At 41.6% G+C, this 19,085-nt stretch overlaps 1 protein-coding gene across 1 annotated transcript in view; it reads left to right on the top strand.

Moving 5' to 3' along the window:
* Positions 1–3,728: 3,728 nt before the first annotated feature.
* Positions 3,729–19,085, top strand: part of STYX (serine/threonine/tyrosine interacting protein) — a 940,049-nt gene continuing 924,692 nt past the window's right edge. Inside the window, exon 1 of the mRNA XM_044073567.1 lies at positions 3,729–3,985. Coding sequence (XP_043929502.1) covers positions 3,929–3,985 — 57 coding nt within the window. The 5' untranslated portion in view covers positions 3,729–3,928. The remainder of the gene's footprint in view (positions 3,986–19,085) is intronic.

Here is a 19,085-nt window from a genome sequence, read left to right as displayed (position 1 = left end):
TGGCTCTTTTTTGCAGAAGCTGCTGAATTTCTGCAGCAGCCGCCTCTCTCTGACTGGGTGGTACGTCGGGGAGGCCTCTGATTCTGGGGGTTACGATAAAGGGCATTTGGTAACCTCTGGATATAATGCGAAGCACCCAGCGATCCGTTGTTATGGACTCCCACATTGCTAGGTGCCTTGAAAATCGCCCCCCGACTGCCTCCAGAGTGGAGCAGCCGGGTAACCCCTCAGGGGTTCTGTGTGGGCCTCTCAGAGAATGGTTCTCTGGACCCAAAATTCCTGGGACCCCCTCTGCCTCTGGGGCGGCGTCCTCCCTGTCCTCCTCTGCCACGAGAGGACTGGTTGTCCTGAGCAGACTGGGATTGATGCGATTTTCGGAACCACATCTTCTTCTGACCCTTTTGGTTCTTGGAAAAGGACCTCTGGGGCACAGAGAAGCGGACTCCGATGGCAGACAAAGTCTTTCCATCTTTCTCGCACTGGACAAGAGTGTCGCGAATGGTTTTGCCGAACAGTGCAGAACCATCAAAAGGGGCATTCGCGAATGACACCTTAAAGGGTTCCGAGAAGTCACAGTGACGGAGCCAGGCCTGTCTCCTCATGACAAGCCCGACTCCGCCTGCTCTAGCGGCTCCCTCCGTAGCATGAGACAACAGCCGCACAGAGGTGTTAGAAATAGAGCGGAGGGTGGCCATTCGGGAGGAGTACAGATCCTTGTCTCCCTCCGACATGGAGCCTGGGGAGGAAGCAGCGTATTCCTTAATTAGATCCCGCTGCATCCGAATAACGTGTGCCATGTAGTTCAAGACCCTCATAGAGAAGGTCGCTGAACTGAAGGCCCGCTTCCCAAGACTGTCCATAGTGCGAGACTCCTTGCTCGGAGGATGAACCGTGGGGCTCTCCTGAGCCAACTCTTTCCTGGTGGCTGCAGCCACCAACATGGCATCCACAAGGGGACCTCTGCTCCAGTGTGATCTCTCTGCAGGGGGGCTCAAAATTTTGTCCAGGCACTTGGGGATTGGCTCTACAGTGTCCGGTTCCTTCCAAGCCCTAGTGGATATGAGATCCACCAAGTGGTCGGGTGGAGGGGACACCCAAGAGGTAGATGGTCCTGCCTCAAACACCTCAAGGAATACGGACTCATCAGAGAAAACCTTGGGGGCAGACCACCCTCCCCTGATTTTGAGCATTTCCATGATGTCTCCGAAGGAGACATCCTCGGGGGGTGACCTAGGGGAGCCTTCCCCTTCATCTAAGTCCGTATCTTCGGTGAGACTCTCAGGGGAGTCTATGTACCTTCTCTTGCACTTTGCCTTGTGAGGAACCTCCTCGGGGGGGCTGTCCGAGGAGTCCTCACGGGCTGTATCTTGTTCCACTGGAACTTCTAGAGGCACTGAGGTAGGCTGCCCCGAGGGCCGGATAAGGGGAGCCAGGACCAGATGAGAAGGAGAGCGGGAGGGAGCCGAAGCCAGGACCGGAGGCCTGGAAGCACTCGACAGTGCCCTCTCCGCCGCAGCAAAAGCCGAGGGGGAGCCGCTCTCGGACGGATCCGAGACCCGACTCCCACTCGGATCTGAAGCGGGGATCGGACCCGGCGTTGAGAACGTCGGATCCGAGGGACCAGTGTGCTCCGACCGGGATGGAGCCGAAAGCACACCGAATCCCTCGGATCCGAAGCTCGGCCCATGGCTCCGAGAGGTCAGATCCAACAAACTCGAGGGAGCCGTCGTGGCCGACGTGCCCAGCACGGTCGGCTCCGACCCACCCCCGGATCCAACGTGGCTCAGCTCCGAGCGCTCCGAATCCGGAATGCGGGTCGGAGAAAGAGCAATAGGGGTGAAAAAAGGGGTCGAGCTCCCCCCCGGAGGGGGGAGGCAAGAGCACTCCCATCTGCATCTGGGCCTGGATGAATCTCCTCATCATCCGGTCCATGTCCGCATCTGACATGCTAAAGGTGGACCTCGAGGAGGCCACTGAGGCCGACCTGGAGTGCCGCCTCGATGACCTCGACAGGGACCGGGTCACCTCCTCCTCGGGTCCCGGGGAGAAACAAGGGGATCTGATCCGAGGAGGAGGAGACTGAGAAGACCTGGATGAAGAAGCCCTCTTGGCGGGCCGGTTGGAGGAAGGGAGGCAGGAGTGACCGTTACCGGGGGGGTAGCGGTCACCGAAGTACTGGAGGCCGAAGCTGAGTCTGGGGGTAAAAGGCTCGCCAGAACCAGCTTCGACCTCCGATCCTTAAGTGCCCTGGGGTTGAACGCTGCGCAAATCGCACAACCCGAAGAGAGGTGTTCAACCCCAAGGCACCTAACGCACTGAGTGTGGCCATCAGCCGGTGAAAGCTTGTGACCACACTCGGTGCATTTATTGAAAAAGGCTTTAGGGGCCTCCAACATAACTAAAGTAAAGCACACTCACTAGGCCCCTACACTCAAGACACACACACACGCTAGACCAGCGGGGAGGGAGGAAAAAATTAAAATTTAAGCTAAGTAAGCTAAAAATAAGAAGTTTTAGCGTTAAGGGTAAACCTAACATGCACACACAACCACTCAATCAGATAAGAAGAAAAAAACTTTTTTTTCTCACAAAATCGCCAAGAGCTCTGGAATCTAGCTGTTGCTTGAAGAGCAGCAAACTAGATCTGAGGTCAGTCAGGGTAGGCAGGGGATTATGGGTAAGGGGAGGAGCTAGGAGCTCGGATCTATGCTGTGATAGAAGTTGCCGGCTTGGATCCGAGATCGGATCCGTATCCCAAAGGTTGCTGACAAATGAAGTCCCTACTTCAGATTATCTACTCACAAAAAGTTTTAAACCCACTGCTATTTGGAGCTCAAAAGACACAATGTTGAAGCAAATCACAGCAAATGAGATCTGGGGATGGAAGGGAGTGGAGGTATATTATGGGTAAGGGGAGGAGTTTGGACTTGGAGCTGATACTAGCAAGTTGCCGGCTCGGATCTGTTATGGACCCATATTCCCACAGGTTGAGGACCAAATGAAGTAAACTACTTCAGATATCATATTCTACCTCATTGGACAGACCATTTGGTTATACCAGATAAGAAAAAGCTGAATGTTTCAATAAATTAACAGACTTTTAAAAAAATGTCTAAAGGTTTCTTTACACTTAGGAAAGCGATGTCCGAACCCTTCAGACACACTTCTGTCTAGTAGTGTCCCCCAATGACATGCACGCTTCTATCTGATTGACTTGCTAGCAACATATCCGTTTGGCCGAGTTAACAAAATATACCCCCGTTCATGTATATTTGGAAAGACTGGCTGTTTACTTACACCTGACAGAAGACGATATAATTTGCATTAATGTGGATTTTCTGAGAAGAAATCCGTAACTTTAATTACTGAGCAAGGCATAAATCTGAACGATCAGTGAGCCGTTTAAAATATTCGTACTGTTAACTTGAGCCATTTACACAATAATAGACTATGAGGTAATAACACATTTTCTGAAGTAAAGGAAATGTACTAATTTAATTATTGTCATTCATCACCTTTTCTCCAAAATGCACCAGTTTTATAAACAGATTAATAGGGAAGGAGATATATTTGTAAAAATCAGAGATAGTTGAGAGGTATGTAATTGTTACAAGTTCCTTGCGAAGAAGCAAACCACGTTTACGAAACTACACCTCTACCTTTCACATAACAATACGTTATACAAGCGTTCCTAGACTTCATAAGCAATCGACAGACATTACCACGCTCTGCTCCGCCTCTTACAACCCTTCTGAAATTCTGACGTCATCTCCGCCGGCTGGCGGGGTTGGTCGGAGAATGTTGTTGTTTGATGAGTAGCATGGTGCTATGAAGGTGGAACTGTTTCGGTTGTGGCTGGAATATAACAGACACGAGCAGTTTAATACTTCCGTTAGTAGTCCCCATTGGGGGTCAACTATACCAAAATATGGAAGCGGTTAAGTTGGAGTTCCCTACTTTGCCCCCATCTAAAGAAGACGCTGAGGTAGGAATGCAAAGCGTCAGGCATCTGTGGCCTGTCAGGAGTATGTCAAAGTTACACTTGATAAAAGTGTTGTGGGCTAAGGATAAGTTAGCTTTTGCAGAACCTGGAACGTCTTAATTCGCCGCAGCTGATGACTTTTTAAACTTTAGTGACAAGGTCTAATTGCTTTTGCCTGTGAGTTTACAACTTAAGTTTCTTCAGGAACCCAACGGAGTTAAATGGATTGGTTTTTCAGAGGCTGTTTAATGATCTGCTGCTTGACACAATAATACATATGAATTTCTTCTTAAAATTGGTATGACTAACGCATACTTTGTACATATGATAATTAGTATTAATTAAGGTAACGTTGCGGAACTGTATTTATTGTTGCAAAGGAATTGAATCACTTCTGGTTTTATTGCATTAAAGAACAGACGTTGATTGTAAGATCAGGTACTGGATTACATCTTTCCGTGTGGTGTATAGCTCTTTGTGACAAATGAAAATCAAATTGGAGAACTAAGCTTTTGTGTTCTTGTAATTGCACGGCACTCTGCTGCTGTCGGTTTTCAGACTTTCTTCAATCTTTATAATGTTTTATTTATTTATTTCCATTTGTTTTCAGTAACAGAGTATGGACTCACAACTGATATTCCATACCTTGTTGCAAAGTTATTTAGCAAATGCGTATTAAGTACCGTATCTATTGCTTTGCCAACTGTTGACAGTGTTTTAAAGCTTTTCTGCTTTTAGATCCCCTGTTGTAAGTTTTGCTAACAGTAATTTGAAAGCTGTGCATCTCTCTTAATGAGGGCTTGTATTTGTTCATGGGTGTGCTCATATCTCTGAACGTGTGAACATCATCTATTAAAGCACTCTCTCTCAAACCTTGTGCTGGAGAGGGGGATAAGTGATAAGTAAGAGGAGCATCGTCATATTAACTAATGGATGTACAAGTACTAAACCTTGATATTGCCTGTAAAGAAGAATATTTCAATTGAGGCATTATTTTTAGTATTTATATTTATCATTGATGAACATAAGTAAATATATTTTTTCTTCTTTTTTGTATTTGTTAGCCAGAAATGTTCAGCTGTGAAGTCCACTTTCAGTGGAATCGCAGGAAGATAACTCCTAATAAATGTTTAGAAACAAAAAATGTTTATGATAATATCATCCAGGATTCCAAGTATACAAGCATGATAGAGTATATAGATAGTGATGTAATCAGACGTGTATTAAATTCAGACATGATCAATGTAGAGTTTTTTATAAGAATAAAAATGTAAATGGACAAGGGCTAATATGGCTAGGAATGGGAGGAGAAATGCTAGAAGAAATGAAATAGTTATTCACTATACAGTATAGTAGTCAGGGGAGTTTTTAGATAACTGCAGAAAAGCAGATGATAGTTACTTTGACACCATTGTAGTTTGCTCAGGTGTAGATGGTGCCGACTAGATTGCTGTTCTGATGGGGCTGGTGGTTGGAAAGGTGTGTTTTTTAATGTTTTGTAATTCTTTATTTTGTGAACAGTAAAAATTTTAAGAAGGTTAAAGAAAAAAAAATTGAAATGTCCTGCATTAATGACTTTATCTCGGTAAAAGAAGACTACACAGAAATCCAGAAGAGGGCTTCTGCCACCCGCACCCCTACTATACACAATTTTAAGTCTCTTGCAGACCTCATAGGAGGTTACTAGGCTATTGGCCCTGAGACCCTTATAAGCCTAGCCAAGAGTTTAGCCCATGCTTAAAACAAGTCAGCACCCAAAGCCCCTGTCCATCAGGGACACGTGGAATCCCAGGGGTGTATTTTCTGTTTCCCATCCGGTTGTCTAGGTTGTGCTTAAAAAGGGACAATGAGGTACTCTGACATGGAGAGGGAGTCTGTCCACAGATGGGGGGGGAGTCTCTGGGACACACATCTGTCCCACCAAAAAGCCCTATTGATATCCGATATCGGGTTGAGGTCGTGTGTACTGGTTGCTCGAGTGGAGCTTGACTTGGGGATATGCAACAGTCCCAGTAAGGCGGGGTCTGAGATTGCTTTGTATGCCAGACAGAGGTCACCTCTGAGGAGTCTGTGTGAAACTGAGTAGAGGGACGGGGCTTTTAGCCTATCTGTGGTGTAGGGTAGATGTTTGAGGCCCTGGATTCTTTTGGTGAGGAACCTCTGTGGTCTCTCCAGCTGCTGCATGTGCTTTGCGAGGTACATGCCGAAGGGGGCATTGTACACAATAATTGGCCTTATAAGAGAAGAATACAGGAAAGTTGTGACCCCTCTGTCCCTGGATGAGATACCCTTACTTATGAGGTGGGTCATGTAGAAACCTTTCCATGCAACGGAAGGAACATGATGGTCAAAAGTTAGGTTGCTGTCAACCTGGGTGCCCAAATCCCTCACTACTGATTGTGTACTTAGGATGTTTTTGTTAATGTGATTTGTGAGGACATCACTCAACCCAAAGAGGATGATGATGCATTTTATGGCATTCATCTTGAGGCTATGTTTCTGGCACTAGTCGTTTGGGTGAGACCCTCTTGGAGGACATCCACTTTACTTGGGGAATTGATGACTGCGCTCAGCTTGCAGTCCTCTGCAAACTGGGTCAGCCATAGCCCACTGGCTTTGGCCTGCAACTCGAAGAAGTATATCCCGAATAAGAGGCCCCAAGACCGATCCTTTGGGTACGCCGCTTGTTACGGGCCTACTGCTTGAGGTGGCTACCCCTATTTTGATTATGTGGGTTCTATCATTGAAACAATTTTCTACCCATCTGGTAACCTGGATTGATGCCTTGTTGAGAAGGTTAATCTACTATGCCCAAGTAGGGAATAGTGTCGAAGGCTTTGGCCAGGTCAAGGTAGATGGTGTGCACCGTTTTCCCCTCATCCATGGCTTTGGTGACTGTCTTAAAGAAGTCAAGCAGATTTAACAGACATGACATTCCCTTACGAAGCCAAACTGTGTGGGGTTGAGTGTTTGAAGGTTGCCAATGTCCCTGTTAATGAGGTCCATGGTAATCTGTTCCATGGCCTTGCAGATCAGGCTAGTTAGGCTGATGGGTCTATAATTTCCTGGGTCAGTGAATGCTCCTCCTTTGTGTAAAGGGATGACAGAGGCTGTTCTCCACTCAGCTGGGACAAAAATGGTACTCAGGCTTTGGTTGAATAGGGTGTCTAATGGTGCTGCAAGGTTATGCCTGAGTTCATGTAGGATGCAGCCTGGGATGTTATCGGGTCCCATGGAGGCTGTGTTTTTTTGCCTTTGAGAGGTCAGTGATGACCTGTTCCCTAGAGATGAGGGGTGGGAAGCAGGTACTGGGGAGGTCCTGATTTACTGATGGGGGGACAGAGGGGAGAAGTTTTCGCTGAATCTGTCAGTCAGTAGAATGGTTATATCTACAGCATTTTAGACTTGCCCACCAGTTCTGAACAGATCTGTGTGCTTCCTTTGAGATTGTAGACATGTGAAGAACTACTTATGATTGTCTCTAGTAGATGTGGCCAATTTGGACTCAAAGTTGACTTTAGAGGATTTCACTAGTGCTCTTATTTGCTTGTTCAGGCTAAGGAAAGATTGCTTCTAATTGGGTACCTGCTCCTTCTTGGTCCTGGACAGCAATTTTTTCCTTTTGTTATATAGTTTATTTATTGCAGATGTTGTCCACCAGACAGGTTTACCCTTCCTTGCGGAGGATGATTTTGTCCTGTCTGGTATTTCTAATTCCGTGTAACTATGTAAATGCTCATCTAGTACTTTGGTGTAGATTTGAGCATTGGTGCCAGTTTCTGCAGTGGCTGAGGGGGCTGTGAAGCTCTTTATACCACCTCTCAGGAGGTTGTAATCAACTTTGGAGAAGTTTTTTTGTTTCACCCTAGCTAGGGGGGGGGGGGGGGTCAGGGGAGATGGTGATTTCGAAAGTGACTGCTTTATGATGTAGTGGGGTTGTGGGACAGAAGCCCCTGGATGAATTTTGGGTGTGTCTTTTTAATTTTTCATCTTCTTAACTTGTTTCACATTTTTTTTTATTTTAACTTTGTTGACTGGGAATAGTCCAACTGAGCAGAATGGCCCTTTTTCATCGGAGACCCAGGGGAAAAGCCCCAAAGAAGTATATATTCTACAATACAGTACAAAGAGTTACAGAAACATGTAACAAAAGGAAGAGAGTCTATTAATGGAAAGTATTAACAGCATTAAGTAAGCAATTATGATACAAGGCATCTTTAGAAATCGGGCATGAGGATGAGACATATTTGTTCAGTACAGACGTTTGAAATTAGTACAAAAATAAGTTTTTGTAAAATGTCAGGGAAAAGGTTATGGTAGGATATTGAGGAAGGAGGGAAAGTTGAGCTAAGACTAGGAAATCGGGGTTGGAAGAGGGGGGAAAGACCAAGGTTGTAGGGGAAAGGTAATATAATCATGAGTGTAGAAGAAAAGCGTTTATATTTGTGGACTGTTAGTAAAGTGAGTTAGAAATGATGGGACAGTCTGGAGGCTGAGTACAGAGGCAGGATCAAAGAGTTTTTAAGTATTTTTTAGCAGCAGCTTTGAATTGTTTAGGATGGTTTAGATATCTAGTTTGTAGTGGAAGCTTGTTCCAGGCAGTGGTAGGATGATGACTATATAAGTTGCATCTGTATTTTGGGTAATTGCGTATTATCGCAACCACAGCTTTGTTTGCACTGACAGCATTCTCGGCAGCATGATGTTTCACATTAGAACGGAATGTTGCCGAGAATACTGTCAGTGCAGAAAAGCTGCGTTTGTGATAATACACGAGTACCGATTTTTTTTTTTTTTTTTTTTTTTTTTTTGTGTGTGTGTAAATTGAGAAGCTGCAATTGTTAAGTATGTTGCAGTGATCGCCAAGTGGTCGGCTGGAGCCAGGGCACAGGTTGTACAGGCTCGACATAGTGTCATTTCATTAATCTTTATGAAACTGGTCTGTGGTCCAGCTGTTAGTGAAAATCACAGCTGTAGTTTTATGGGAAACCAGCGAGTGGTAGTTGGTTGATTGTGGAAGGCCTATTCTTGACAAAATAATGCTTTAAATGCTTTCGAGGAACAAGGGTTGTGGGGGGTATGCGCAAACTTCTTTAAACAACTACTGCTAAAAAGAACCTCCATTATATTTTTAAACAAGGAGCGTATTGTGAATAAGGAGTTTACCTGCCCTGGACAATTTTAGCCGATGCGTGTTTGTTAAAGCATAAGTTTTGCGCAAACTTGCACACCCACCTTTGAGGGTGTCTAAGGATTAAGTACTTTTGATGGTTGTAGAAAGTGTTTATTGAGAAGCGACATGATTTGAAATGCACAGGTGCCACTTAAACTGTTTTAGTGCATCGTAACGCAACCAGACATTCTGAGCACTAAATGTCTTGTCAGCCCTTTTGCCATCATTTCTCCATTGCCTTCAGGAGGGTCAGGGTATAATTGATCACTGCTCCATATCTCAACCACAAAATTGTCAGCATTTACAGCATTCTCAGCAGCAAGATGTTTCAGTTAAGAACGGAATGATGCAGATAATGCTGTCAGTGCAGAAAAGCTGTGGTTGCGATAATACTAAAGTACCGCATTTTGTTCTAGGTTTGTTGACAATTAATAGGTCTTGGTCTGAGCTACGGTGTGTTCTGGTTGGAGAGTAGTGGGATATGAGTGAAGATATGTTAGGACAATAGGAAGGTTGGTATAGTATAGAATGTATAGTTTGAAGCTGAGAGAGAAGAGGCAGGTTAGGTAGTTCCAGCCAATTTAGGTGTTTAAACGAGACATGGGTTTTGTAAGTATGTTGGGCAGGGAATCTGGCAACCTTGTTGTAGGTAGAGTTAAGTTTTGCTAGGAGTGTGGCATTAAGATTAGTGAGTATTTGAGAACCATATAAGAGACTGGGTGTTGGGTGTGTGAAAGGGTTACTTTAGCATCTGGGGTGAGAAACTTTGTTTCTGAATAGAAGATCTAGTTTCTGGTGGGTCTTTTTGATACAGCTATTGATGTGCAAGTCAAATTTAAGTTGGTCTATGGTAACGTCTAATAGTTTGGTACTATTTTCAGGTACAATTTGAGTATTATTGACAGACTGAATAGTGAAAGATGATTTAAGATGGTTAAGAGTTTTAGGAAGAAAGAGTAGGGGTTTGTTGTTTTTTGAGATTCAGGATTAGTTGGTTGTTGGAGAGCCAGGTTTCCACAGATATGAAAGCTGCCTGAGTAGTAGAGAAGAGGGCAGTAGGAGAGTTAGAGATGGTGATCTCAATAGAATCCTCTGAATATTGTACAAGAGATGACTGAGAGCAAGAGGTATAGAATAGATTGGTAAAAATATTAAATAGCAATGGACCCAGTATGGATCCTTGGGGGACTCCCATTTTTACAGGAAGAGGGCGGGAAAGTGCAGAGAGCCATTTCACTGAAATCGATCCGAGAGGGTCGGAAAACCAAGAGACAGTAGCGGGCGATAAATTTAGATTAGGCAGTTTAGAAAGGAGTAAAGGGTGTGAGACTTCAGAAAGGTCTAGAAATAAATAGGAGACAAGTTTGTTGTTATCACGAGCCTGGGAGATGGTGTTTGGGAAGGAGATAAGGGCAGTATGTGTACTGTGTTTTGGGGGGAAACCATGCTGAGTGGGAGTGAGTAGGTTTTCCTGTAGTATGCTGAGTGGGAGTGAGTAGGTTTTCCTGTAGTAGATTTTGCAGAGTTTATGTATGCATTTTTCAGGTACTTTAGAGGGGGGTGTCAAGAGTGGCTATTGGACTAAAATTTGAGATTTCTTGGGAGTTACCTCCTTTGTGAATAGGTAAAGTGTAAAATTCCTTTCAGATGGATGGAACTCGAGACCCGGAGCGGTTGATTAGAATAGATACTGGAAATGCTAGAGTATCTGCTGCTTGCTGAAGAAAGTAGGAAGGAATATTATCGGCAGAGACAGAGCAAGGTTTTAATTTGGAGAGTAGTTTGATATAAGATGTAGATACTGGTTGAAGAGAAAAGGGTTTAGAGGAGTTAGAATTTAGGGGAGGAATAGTGAGGTTTGAATCATTAGGAAGGGGAGGGTTTATGTCTATTATTTTTGATACCGTATCAATAAAGAAGGTGTAAATATAGTTGCAGTTTCTTCAGGAGTGCTATTTGGATAGGGGTTGGGGGAGGTAGGGTCCCCAGGATGCAGTATTTGGTTGACTTGAGTTCCATAATTTATTAGGGTTTGACTTCAGTGCTGTTGGAGGGTTATGGTAGAATTCCTTTTTATCTTTTGCAATGTTTTTTTTGTTAGATTTCTGAGTTCTTTGTTCCTTTGCAGGTCAAGAGAGAGTTTATATCTCATCCAAGTTTTCCACAACTTGTCCCTTTTTCTTAAAAAGTAAGAGATATGAAGTTATTATTAGTGTTGGCCCACGTTACCCTGGAGCAGTGCTTGCTACTACGCATCCTAGTATGTTCCAATTGAAACTGTCACCTACATTCTTAACATAACACTGCATTTGTATACAAGTTGCACAGTATAGAAAAAAATTAAGTATAGTGATGAAGAGAGCGCTGGATAAAGTCAGTCTGAACTGGTATTGCTGTTGCAGGTTCAAGTCTTATGGAAATGTAAAGTTTTGAGTTTACATTTGTGCAAGTAATTTGTGATTTTTATCTGTTGTGAAATTTTTAAAATGTGTACAGATAGCATAGGAGAGTAGTATGGTTATGTAGCAAATAATGTAAGAAAATACCAGCAAAGAGGAAATAACCATCAGGAGTGGTAGCATCCTCCAGGAAACCATGAGAGTGGGTTTGTGCCTCCGTCTTCTCCAAACTTGCTGTGGGGTAAGTTTGGGGGGGAGAGGGCCTTTGTATCATCTGCCAGGTAGCTTGACTCCCCATCCCACCAAATGGAACCCTAGAGAGATGGTGTTAGTGTCTCTAGCCATGAAACTACATGGTACCCTTTTCCAAGTCATCAGACCAGTATTACTCTGGGCACAGGTTGTTGGGGCATTTTGTTTATGGCCCTAACCCTGCTTCTGTAAGCTGACGTGAGTACCTTTGTCACTGCAGAACCACATGTGACCCACCCCTGACATGTGCGTGTAGTCCTGTACATGCCTGTGTGGCCTGTCATCACTGGCTTGGGAGTGCAAAACCCACATCTCATGATATGTAGTATTTGGTGTCTTGCAAGCCTTCTCTTGCATAAGAGCAATCTGCTAACCAGGCACCACCACTGCCACAGGTTGGGTTAGCTTATTTAAGCAGGTCATACACACACCCTCCTTCACCCCAGTCTTCTAGTGCCTTAGAATACTATTTGAACTCTGGTTATCTATTTTACTGTCGGCTGTTCATCTTCCTAGACTACAGAGATGGACCCATGCACGTCACAATTTTGCCAACCTTTGCACAGTCTGGTGTCTGTAGGTCCTTTTCCATTGTAATGTTAACCTATTTTTGTTTTTCTGTGTTTGTAGTCCATTCTATGTTAATCGATTCTAAAGTGTATTGCCTTTTATGCACTGAATTGCAGCTGCCGTGTTTCTGGTCATGTCTACAGGTAGTGCAGTTAGAGTGCAAACTCCTTCATCCCTCAGCATCATTAACCTCTGCCTAGATTTTGATGGTCGTCTTTAGTCTTTTTCTCCGCTACGTAAGATGTCTGTAGTGTATTAACAAAACCATGTTCATTGCTGCACAAAGAAAAAAAGGCTTCTACTTCTCATATGATCCCTGATTGATTTTCTAGCACTTTAGTTCCAAACATACTCTGTCCCTGAGAACCTTCAGTTTGTCTTTCTAGCTATTGCCGTATGTAACCTGTTGCTAAGTGGGTCACCTGATTTTATTAGAGATAACAGCCTTTTTGCTTGTTGAGTTTAGGCCTGGGAGTAAAGTTTTTGGCTCATGTAACGGAGTATCTGGGTCATCCTCTTTCTTAGCTTTACAGTTATTGCTGTAAATGTTTAAACATTATTTTTTGTGAATTTTAACAGCTGCAAGTTTATCTTTTTTTTTCAATTTTTTTTTTGTATTTTTTTCTGTTTAGAAACTGTTGCATGTGCCTTTGTCCTGAGCTGTGAGTGGAAAAGGTCTTTTGACCAGCTGACTTACCCAGTTATTAAATAACAAATAAACAAGTCTTGGTGCCGGTTAGATCCCATGTATTGTAGTGATATGCACTTCCTTTTCACATCTGGTACATATCTGGCCATAATATAAAGACGTGTTCAACACTAAAAGTACCAATGGTAAATGCTAATTCAGATACATTCAGGGTGTGAATTAAGACTCTGCAAAGGGTGTGCTTTGTTTCCCATTTTGTTTGTGATTTTCAGAAACTGAATGTCAAGAGAAATGTGAGGTTTGGAGTGCATCAGGTTTGAGGAGTTTACTGGGTTTTGTTAAAAACCAGGTAAAAAGAAAAGTCTTAAAAGGGTGCTGTTGAAGTAGGCTAGATTGAAATACTGCATGAAACAGGATGGTAGAAGATTCCAGAGGCCCAGAACCGTGGGTACCCGATAGTGAAATAACTGAAGCCTACTGTTTATAGTGGCAGGGAATAGATAACTTTATTTAACAACTTAATTAAATGTTTGTTTTTTCATAAATTGTTCATTTCCTGCCTTCCTTTAGAACCCTGCTTGCTCTTCAAATGTTTTTCTACCTACGTGTATTGTTTCCACAGGTTCCATTTATTTCTGTGTGATTTACGAATTCCCTTTTCTGAGATTCCACCTTCACTTCCTTTACTCTCTGTACAATATTCAGTACTTTAGTTACAGTTGGTTTACATTTTGATTTCCATTTTCTAGTAATTGGATTTTTTGGAAGCCAATAGCAGTAAAGTTGTTAAGGTCTTGTCTGGACAACTTGGAGCCTACTGCCCCAGCTCAAATTAATACTTTCTGTAATATTAACCATTTGCTTCCCCAACATTTCAGGCAGAGCACTCCATGGGGAATTTTTAAAATCTGCCAACTCATTACATTCCCAAAAAACAAGTTGGCAGTTACTTGTGCATTTCCCATCTTCTGACCTCCAGCATTTATCTACTGGAGGAAAACATTCTGTGAAGTCTGCTTGAGATATAAAAGTAACTGTGAAAACACTTTTAAAGCAAAGTCCTAAATCTTCTAGACTTTGCATATTTGGAGGACTTGCAGATGTCCTACCATTGCTGTTTATAAATAGCTTTTCCATTTTTTTTTCTTCCCATTCTTTTCTCACCTTCTTTGATGTAGTTATGCAGTGTTTTATATGCCCTAGTACTGATTATCACTTTTTTAATAGCAGCTTCTGTTCTAGACTAAACTAAAAATATTACCAGAGCTGGTATTTCTGAGGACTTCCTTGTCCCTTTCCATTTGCCTATACTCTGGTATGAATCCTTGGTAGGGAAGAATGTCTCTAACCTGCAGTTTAAACTTCTTTTTTGTATAAAATCTTTTTTTGTTGTGTGTGTGTGTGAAAACAAATGCAGTAAAATGTAACAATATGACTAGAGAATACATTGCTGAATAATAAAACATAAATGCAAAACAGAACTATTTACACACATGCCAAAATTCCATCATTGATTATATATACCAACTTCAAGCTAGAATATGTTCAAAAAGGGATTTCCAAAATTCTGTAAAGTGAGTGTGGGATTTCTCATTGTAGGTTAAATATTTGTGAGTAGATGTTTGGTAGCCACTTGTTTGAAACCCTCCCATGTGAATGATGCTCTATCCTTCCAATGTAATGTAGTATTTAAGTAAAGAAACTAGTTATTAATGTTCGTGTTTGTAGTTTAGTCTGGCCTGCGGGGATTATATGTAGGAGAGCTAGTTTCCAAAATAAGGTGGACTTTTCATAGCCCATTTTTTCTAGTTGGACTCTTAAGTGAGCACCATAGCTTGTACGTGCACTTGCAGCTCCAGAAGATGTGGAGTAGATCATCCTTGTGATTATCACAATAGGAGCAGAATGGGGAGGTGGTTGGGTATATTTTATTTATAATTATTGGAGTGAGGCATTGTGAAGTATCATGATCTGTGTATATTTAAGTTTTTTTAAGGGGAATAAGTTTGGAGGTAAGCTGTATCGCTTCAGTTTGTGATTGAAGGATCGATTTCCTTCCAGTAACTAGAATAAATAACTTCTTTTTGCGTTTTGATTGGTAGAATAAGTTTTTGTAGGAGTTAGCATTTTTTTGTTTGAGGATAGGAGGTTCCATATGGTTTTATAGGTTGGAATGTTATTTGTATTGAAATCAGGATTGTCTGATGTATTGGTCCAAGTCTTGAATTTGCCTTAAAATGATTGTATAGCTTTTAGGGAGCTTTAATTGTATGTTCATTTCAGTGATAGTATTGTTCTTGAAGGGAAATAAATCAGAGATGATTAGTTTCTTGAGGAGGGGATAATTGTTTAGGTTAATCATGTTGTCCATTTTGAGATTAGGGTTAAGGTGGATAGGTTGTAGGGAAGTGAATGTATAATCTTGGTTTAATGATTTGAACATCATTTGTATGATAGTGATTTTATGTTTAATGATTGGGTGTATTTTTTAAGATTTTTAAATTGTTGTTGTAAAGGAAAGGGAGGGCTCTGGGGTTTATGGATAGTGTTTTGATATAGTTGTGTAATAGTTTTGACCCAGGTTGGAGACCATTGTTTTGGTGAAGGGGTGTTGTCGGCTATTGTTATTAGTCTATTACAATTTATGGTATCATAGTAAAGTTTCAAGTCCGTCAGCCCTAACCCTCCATAGTCTTTATGGTATGTCAGTTTATAGGGACCGAAATACATTTGGAAATTGTGGAGTGAATGGTTTTGAAGAGATTTAAGTTGATAATGGTATTGGAGACATATATATAAATCTGGGTAGAAGATTCATTTTGATTGTGGCTATTTTAGCCAGGAATGGAAGTTGAAGTTTTGTCCATCTGCCCATATCATGTTGTGTTTAACCAGAGATTATTAATGTTATTTGTATATGATTGTTTAGGATCTTGGTGGAAGGATATTCCTAGATATTTTAATGAGTGGTTGGTTTTAATACCAGCTGCTAAGGAGTATGTGGGAAGCTGACGGAGGGAGTTAACAGGGTAGATATCTGTTTTCTTTAGGCTTAGTTTGTAATTTGAGATAGTTGAAAAGGTGTCTGTAGTGGATAGTAGTTTCTGGAGGTCTGAATTGGGTAGTGAGTAGTAAAGATTTAGATCTTCGATGAAAGCTGCTAGGGTAATTTTAGTGTTTAAAGGTATTGGGGATATGGTGGAAAGTTTTCAGAGAAATGAGAGAAAGGGGTTCAATGTATAAATTAAAAAAGGAGGACATAGGACATCCTTGTTTGGCACAGTTTTCAATGTCAGTTCGAGAAGATATGTGTTTATTAATTTGTAGGTAAGTATGAGCCTTAGAGTAGTGTTTTGATAGCCTGTATGTAGTTATTGGGTATGTTAAAGAGAAGCGAGATATTGAGCAAAAAGTTTGTATCGAGTCTATCAAATGCTTTTGAGGCATCAATAGCTAAGGTGTAGATTGGAGTATGTGTATGGATAGAGAGATTGATCATGGTGTCCATGGTAAGGGTGTGACACCCGTGCAGTGGCCCAGCAGTCAAGGAATCTCAATCCTCACCATTAACACCAGTGAGAGGAGTCCACATTGGGAAGGATAACAAATACACACAGTAAAGTACAATTTCCCTTAAGGGCACACAGAGGTCACAGTCAGTCTGGGGCTGGTTTCTCCCTTTCTCTCCAGATCCCCAGTAAGACTCCCTACTGGCACAGCTATAGGGTATAGATCTCAGCATAGTGGTGAAGCTAAAACCTCCAGCGCCCTCTCTAACCAGTGCTTTGTGTCCCTGCCCAAGTAGCTGACACACACACACACACACACACACACACACACACACACACACACACACACACACACACACACACACACACTCTAAGATGTAAGTTATATACAAACACACAGACACTCCTGGGGAAGGCTGGCACAGGTTCTCCAGCTAGCCCCCTTCCTGCCAGTGTGTAAGGTAGTACCAGCTGCCACCAACCACTAATATCCGCTACTAATAAAGCCCTTACCAAAAGGTGTCCAATTATTACTGTGGAATATTATTATCCAAATAGGAAGTGTGACCCAGGGCTAAAGCTATTGGAGTGGTTTGTCCAGTATCACCATATACATGCAATGTACTGTAGAGCTTAAATTATCTCTACACAAAACAGCCATAGTTGAACGGTTTAAAAATATTTAATAATAAATAATAAAAACACAAAACAATACTTACTATATAGTGCTAGTCAAGAGTTCAGGCATCCCAGGAAAATGCTTAAAATAATAATGTAGAATAGTTCTGACATAAATATAGAAAACAGTTAGACTAAACTTACTATTTCTTATCTTTTCCTAAGAGCAGTCACAGTTCTAAATAAACTTACATATAGAGCAAAATCAGAGTACTGGTGAGTTGTTGTCAGCTTTAGACAAAATCCAAAATGCTCTGTCTCTGAGAAAGTCCTTTAAATTGATAATACATCCTGCTGACTCATTTTAGATTACAGTTCTCTGTTTTCCCAGGCTGACAAGCTCTACATTTACATTTCTTAGTAAGCTTGCACCTGGTCAGGAAACCACAGCAATCAAAGACATTATATATGTAAAATCTAGCAATTAATTCTGGTCTCAAAACAGTAGAAATAATCTGCTGGTTCAGACACCATGGCTCCGAGCCCTGAGATAAGTCATAAAATGCTTGACTTATCAGCTTTCGTACAGCAGAGTGCACTGTTACATTTTTGCAGTTCAACATCCAATACAGTCTTGTCACATTTAAGAGAACAATTTTATTAATATTCACAAAGACAAAATTATCTACAAAATTCTGTCTAGCTAAGCTGGCAGACTTCACATATCTTTACAAAGGGTATGATCAAAGGTTTGTCTGTGTAGTATGAAACCTGATTGTTCAGGGGAAACAATGTTTGGAATGATTGATTTAATTCTGTTTGCTAGTATTGCCGCAAATATTTTCATATCAAGATTTATTAGGGCTATGGGTCTATAGTTCAAGGGTTTTTTTGAGGTCAGACTTTGGTTTACGTATGAAAATCGTTTTGGATGCATTTAGATGTATATCATTTACACCATTGGAAGTAATGTGATTGAATGGATGGGAGAAGAAAGAGAAATGATTTTTGTGGGAAAGCTTTGTAGAATTTGGCCGTTAAGACCATCTGGACCTGGTGATTTATTGGGTTTGAGTTTGTTGATTGTCATAATTTCTTGCTTGGAGATTGGGGAGGATAAAATTTTTTGTTGATCTGGACTGATTTTGGGAAAATGTAATTGGTTTAAGAAGGCATCTAGGTCCTGTTTATTATGAGAGAGGTTTGAGGACTGTAGGATTTTGTATATATACTTTCAAAGATACATATGATATCTTGAGTAGTATGATAGATTTTTATCTTGGTAGATAAGTTCTGTTATATTCGGGGAGGTTTGTTTTGGTTAAGCCTCACCAGGAATTTAGATGGCCCGTGAGCCCATTCAGAGTAATTCTCTAAAGTTTTAATTTCTTGGTATGTTAGGTTTTCAGCATTGAGATCCTATAGCTTTTGTTGGAGTTATTTGAGTTTCAGTTTCTTGTTTAATGGACGATTGGAGCTGGGATTCAAGCTTAATGGTTTGATTTTTAAGATTGGTTTCCTCCTGGAGAAGTTTTTTTTTATAATATAAAGTTTTACTTAGAAAGGTACCTCCTACTTATGGATTTAATAGAGACCCAGTAAATGTCCATAGGTATATGATTTATATAGTAAATTGTCTAAAGCTTGGTCCAGGATGGCATCTTCTACTTATAGAATTTCTTTTTTCCTTAATATGTTAGAATTAATGACTCAGTTATACCCTTGGTTACTGTTAGTTTGATTGTTAATCCTAATCAATTGTTAGGTTAATCTTAGAATGATCTGATAGGTATCTGGGTTCTGTGTGAAAGGAATTTTTGTATTTAGTAAATATATTGAAAATGAGAAAAATCCTGCTGGACCAAGAATTATGACACAGAGTAGAAGGTATATTTATTTTTGAGGGAGTTATTGGGCTGGAATAGATGGGGTC

The sequence above is a fragment of the Protopterus annectens genome, chromosome 6.part0, assembly GCF_019279795.1.
Source record: "Protopterus annectens isolate FY-2018-M chromosome 6.part0, PAN1.0, whole genome shotgun sequence".
Classification (NCBI taxonomy): Eukaryota; Metazoa; Chordata; order Ceratodontiformes; family Protopteridae; genus Protopterus; species Protopterus annectens.
The sequence above is the reverse complement of the archived record's forward strand: the minus strand, read 5'-3'. Positions and strand labels throughout refer to the sequence as shown.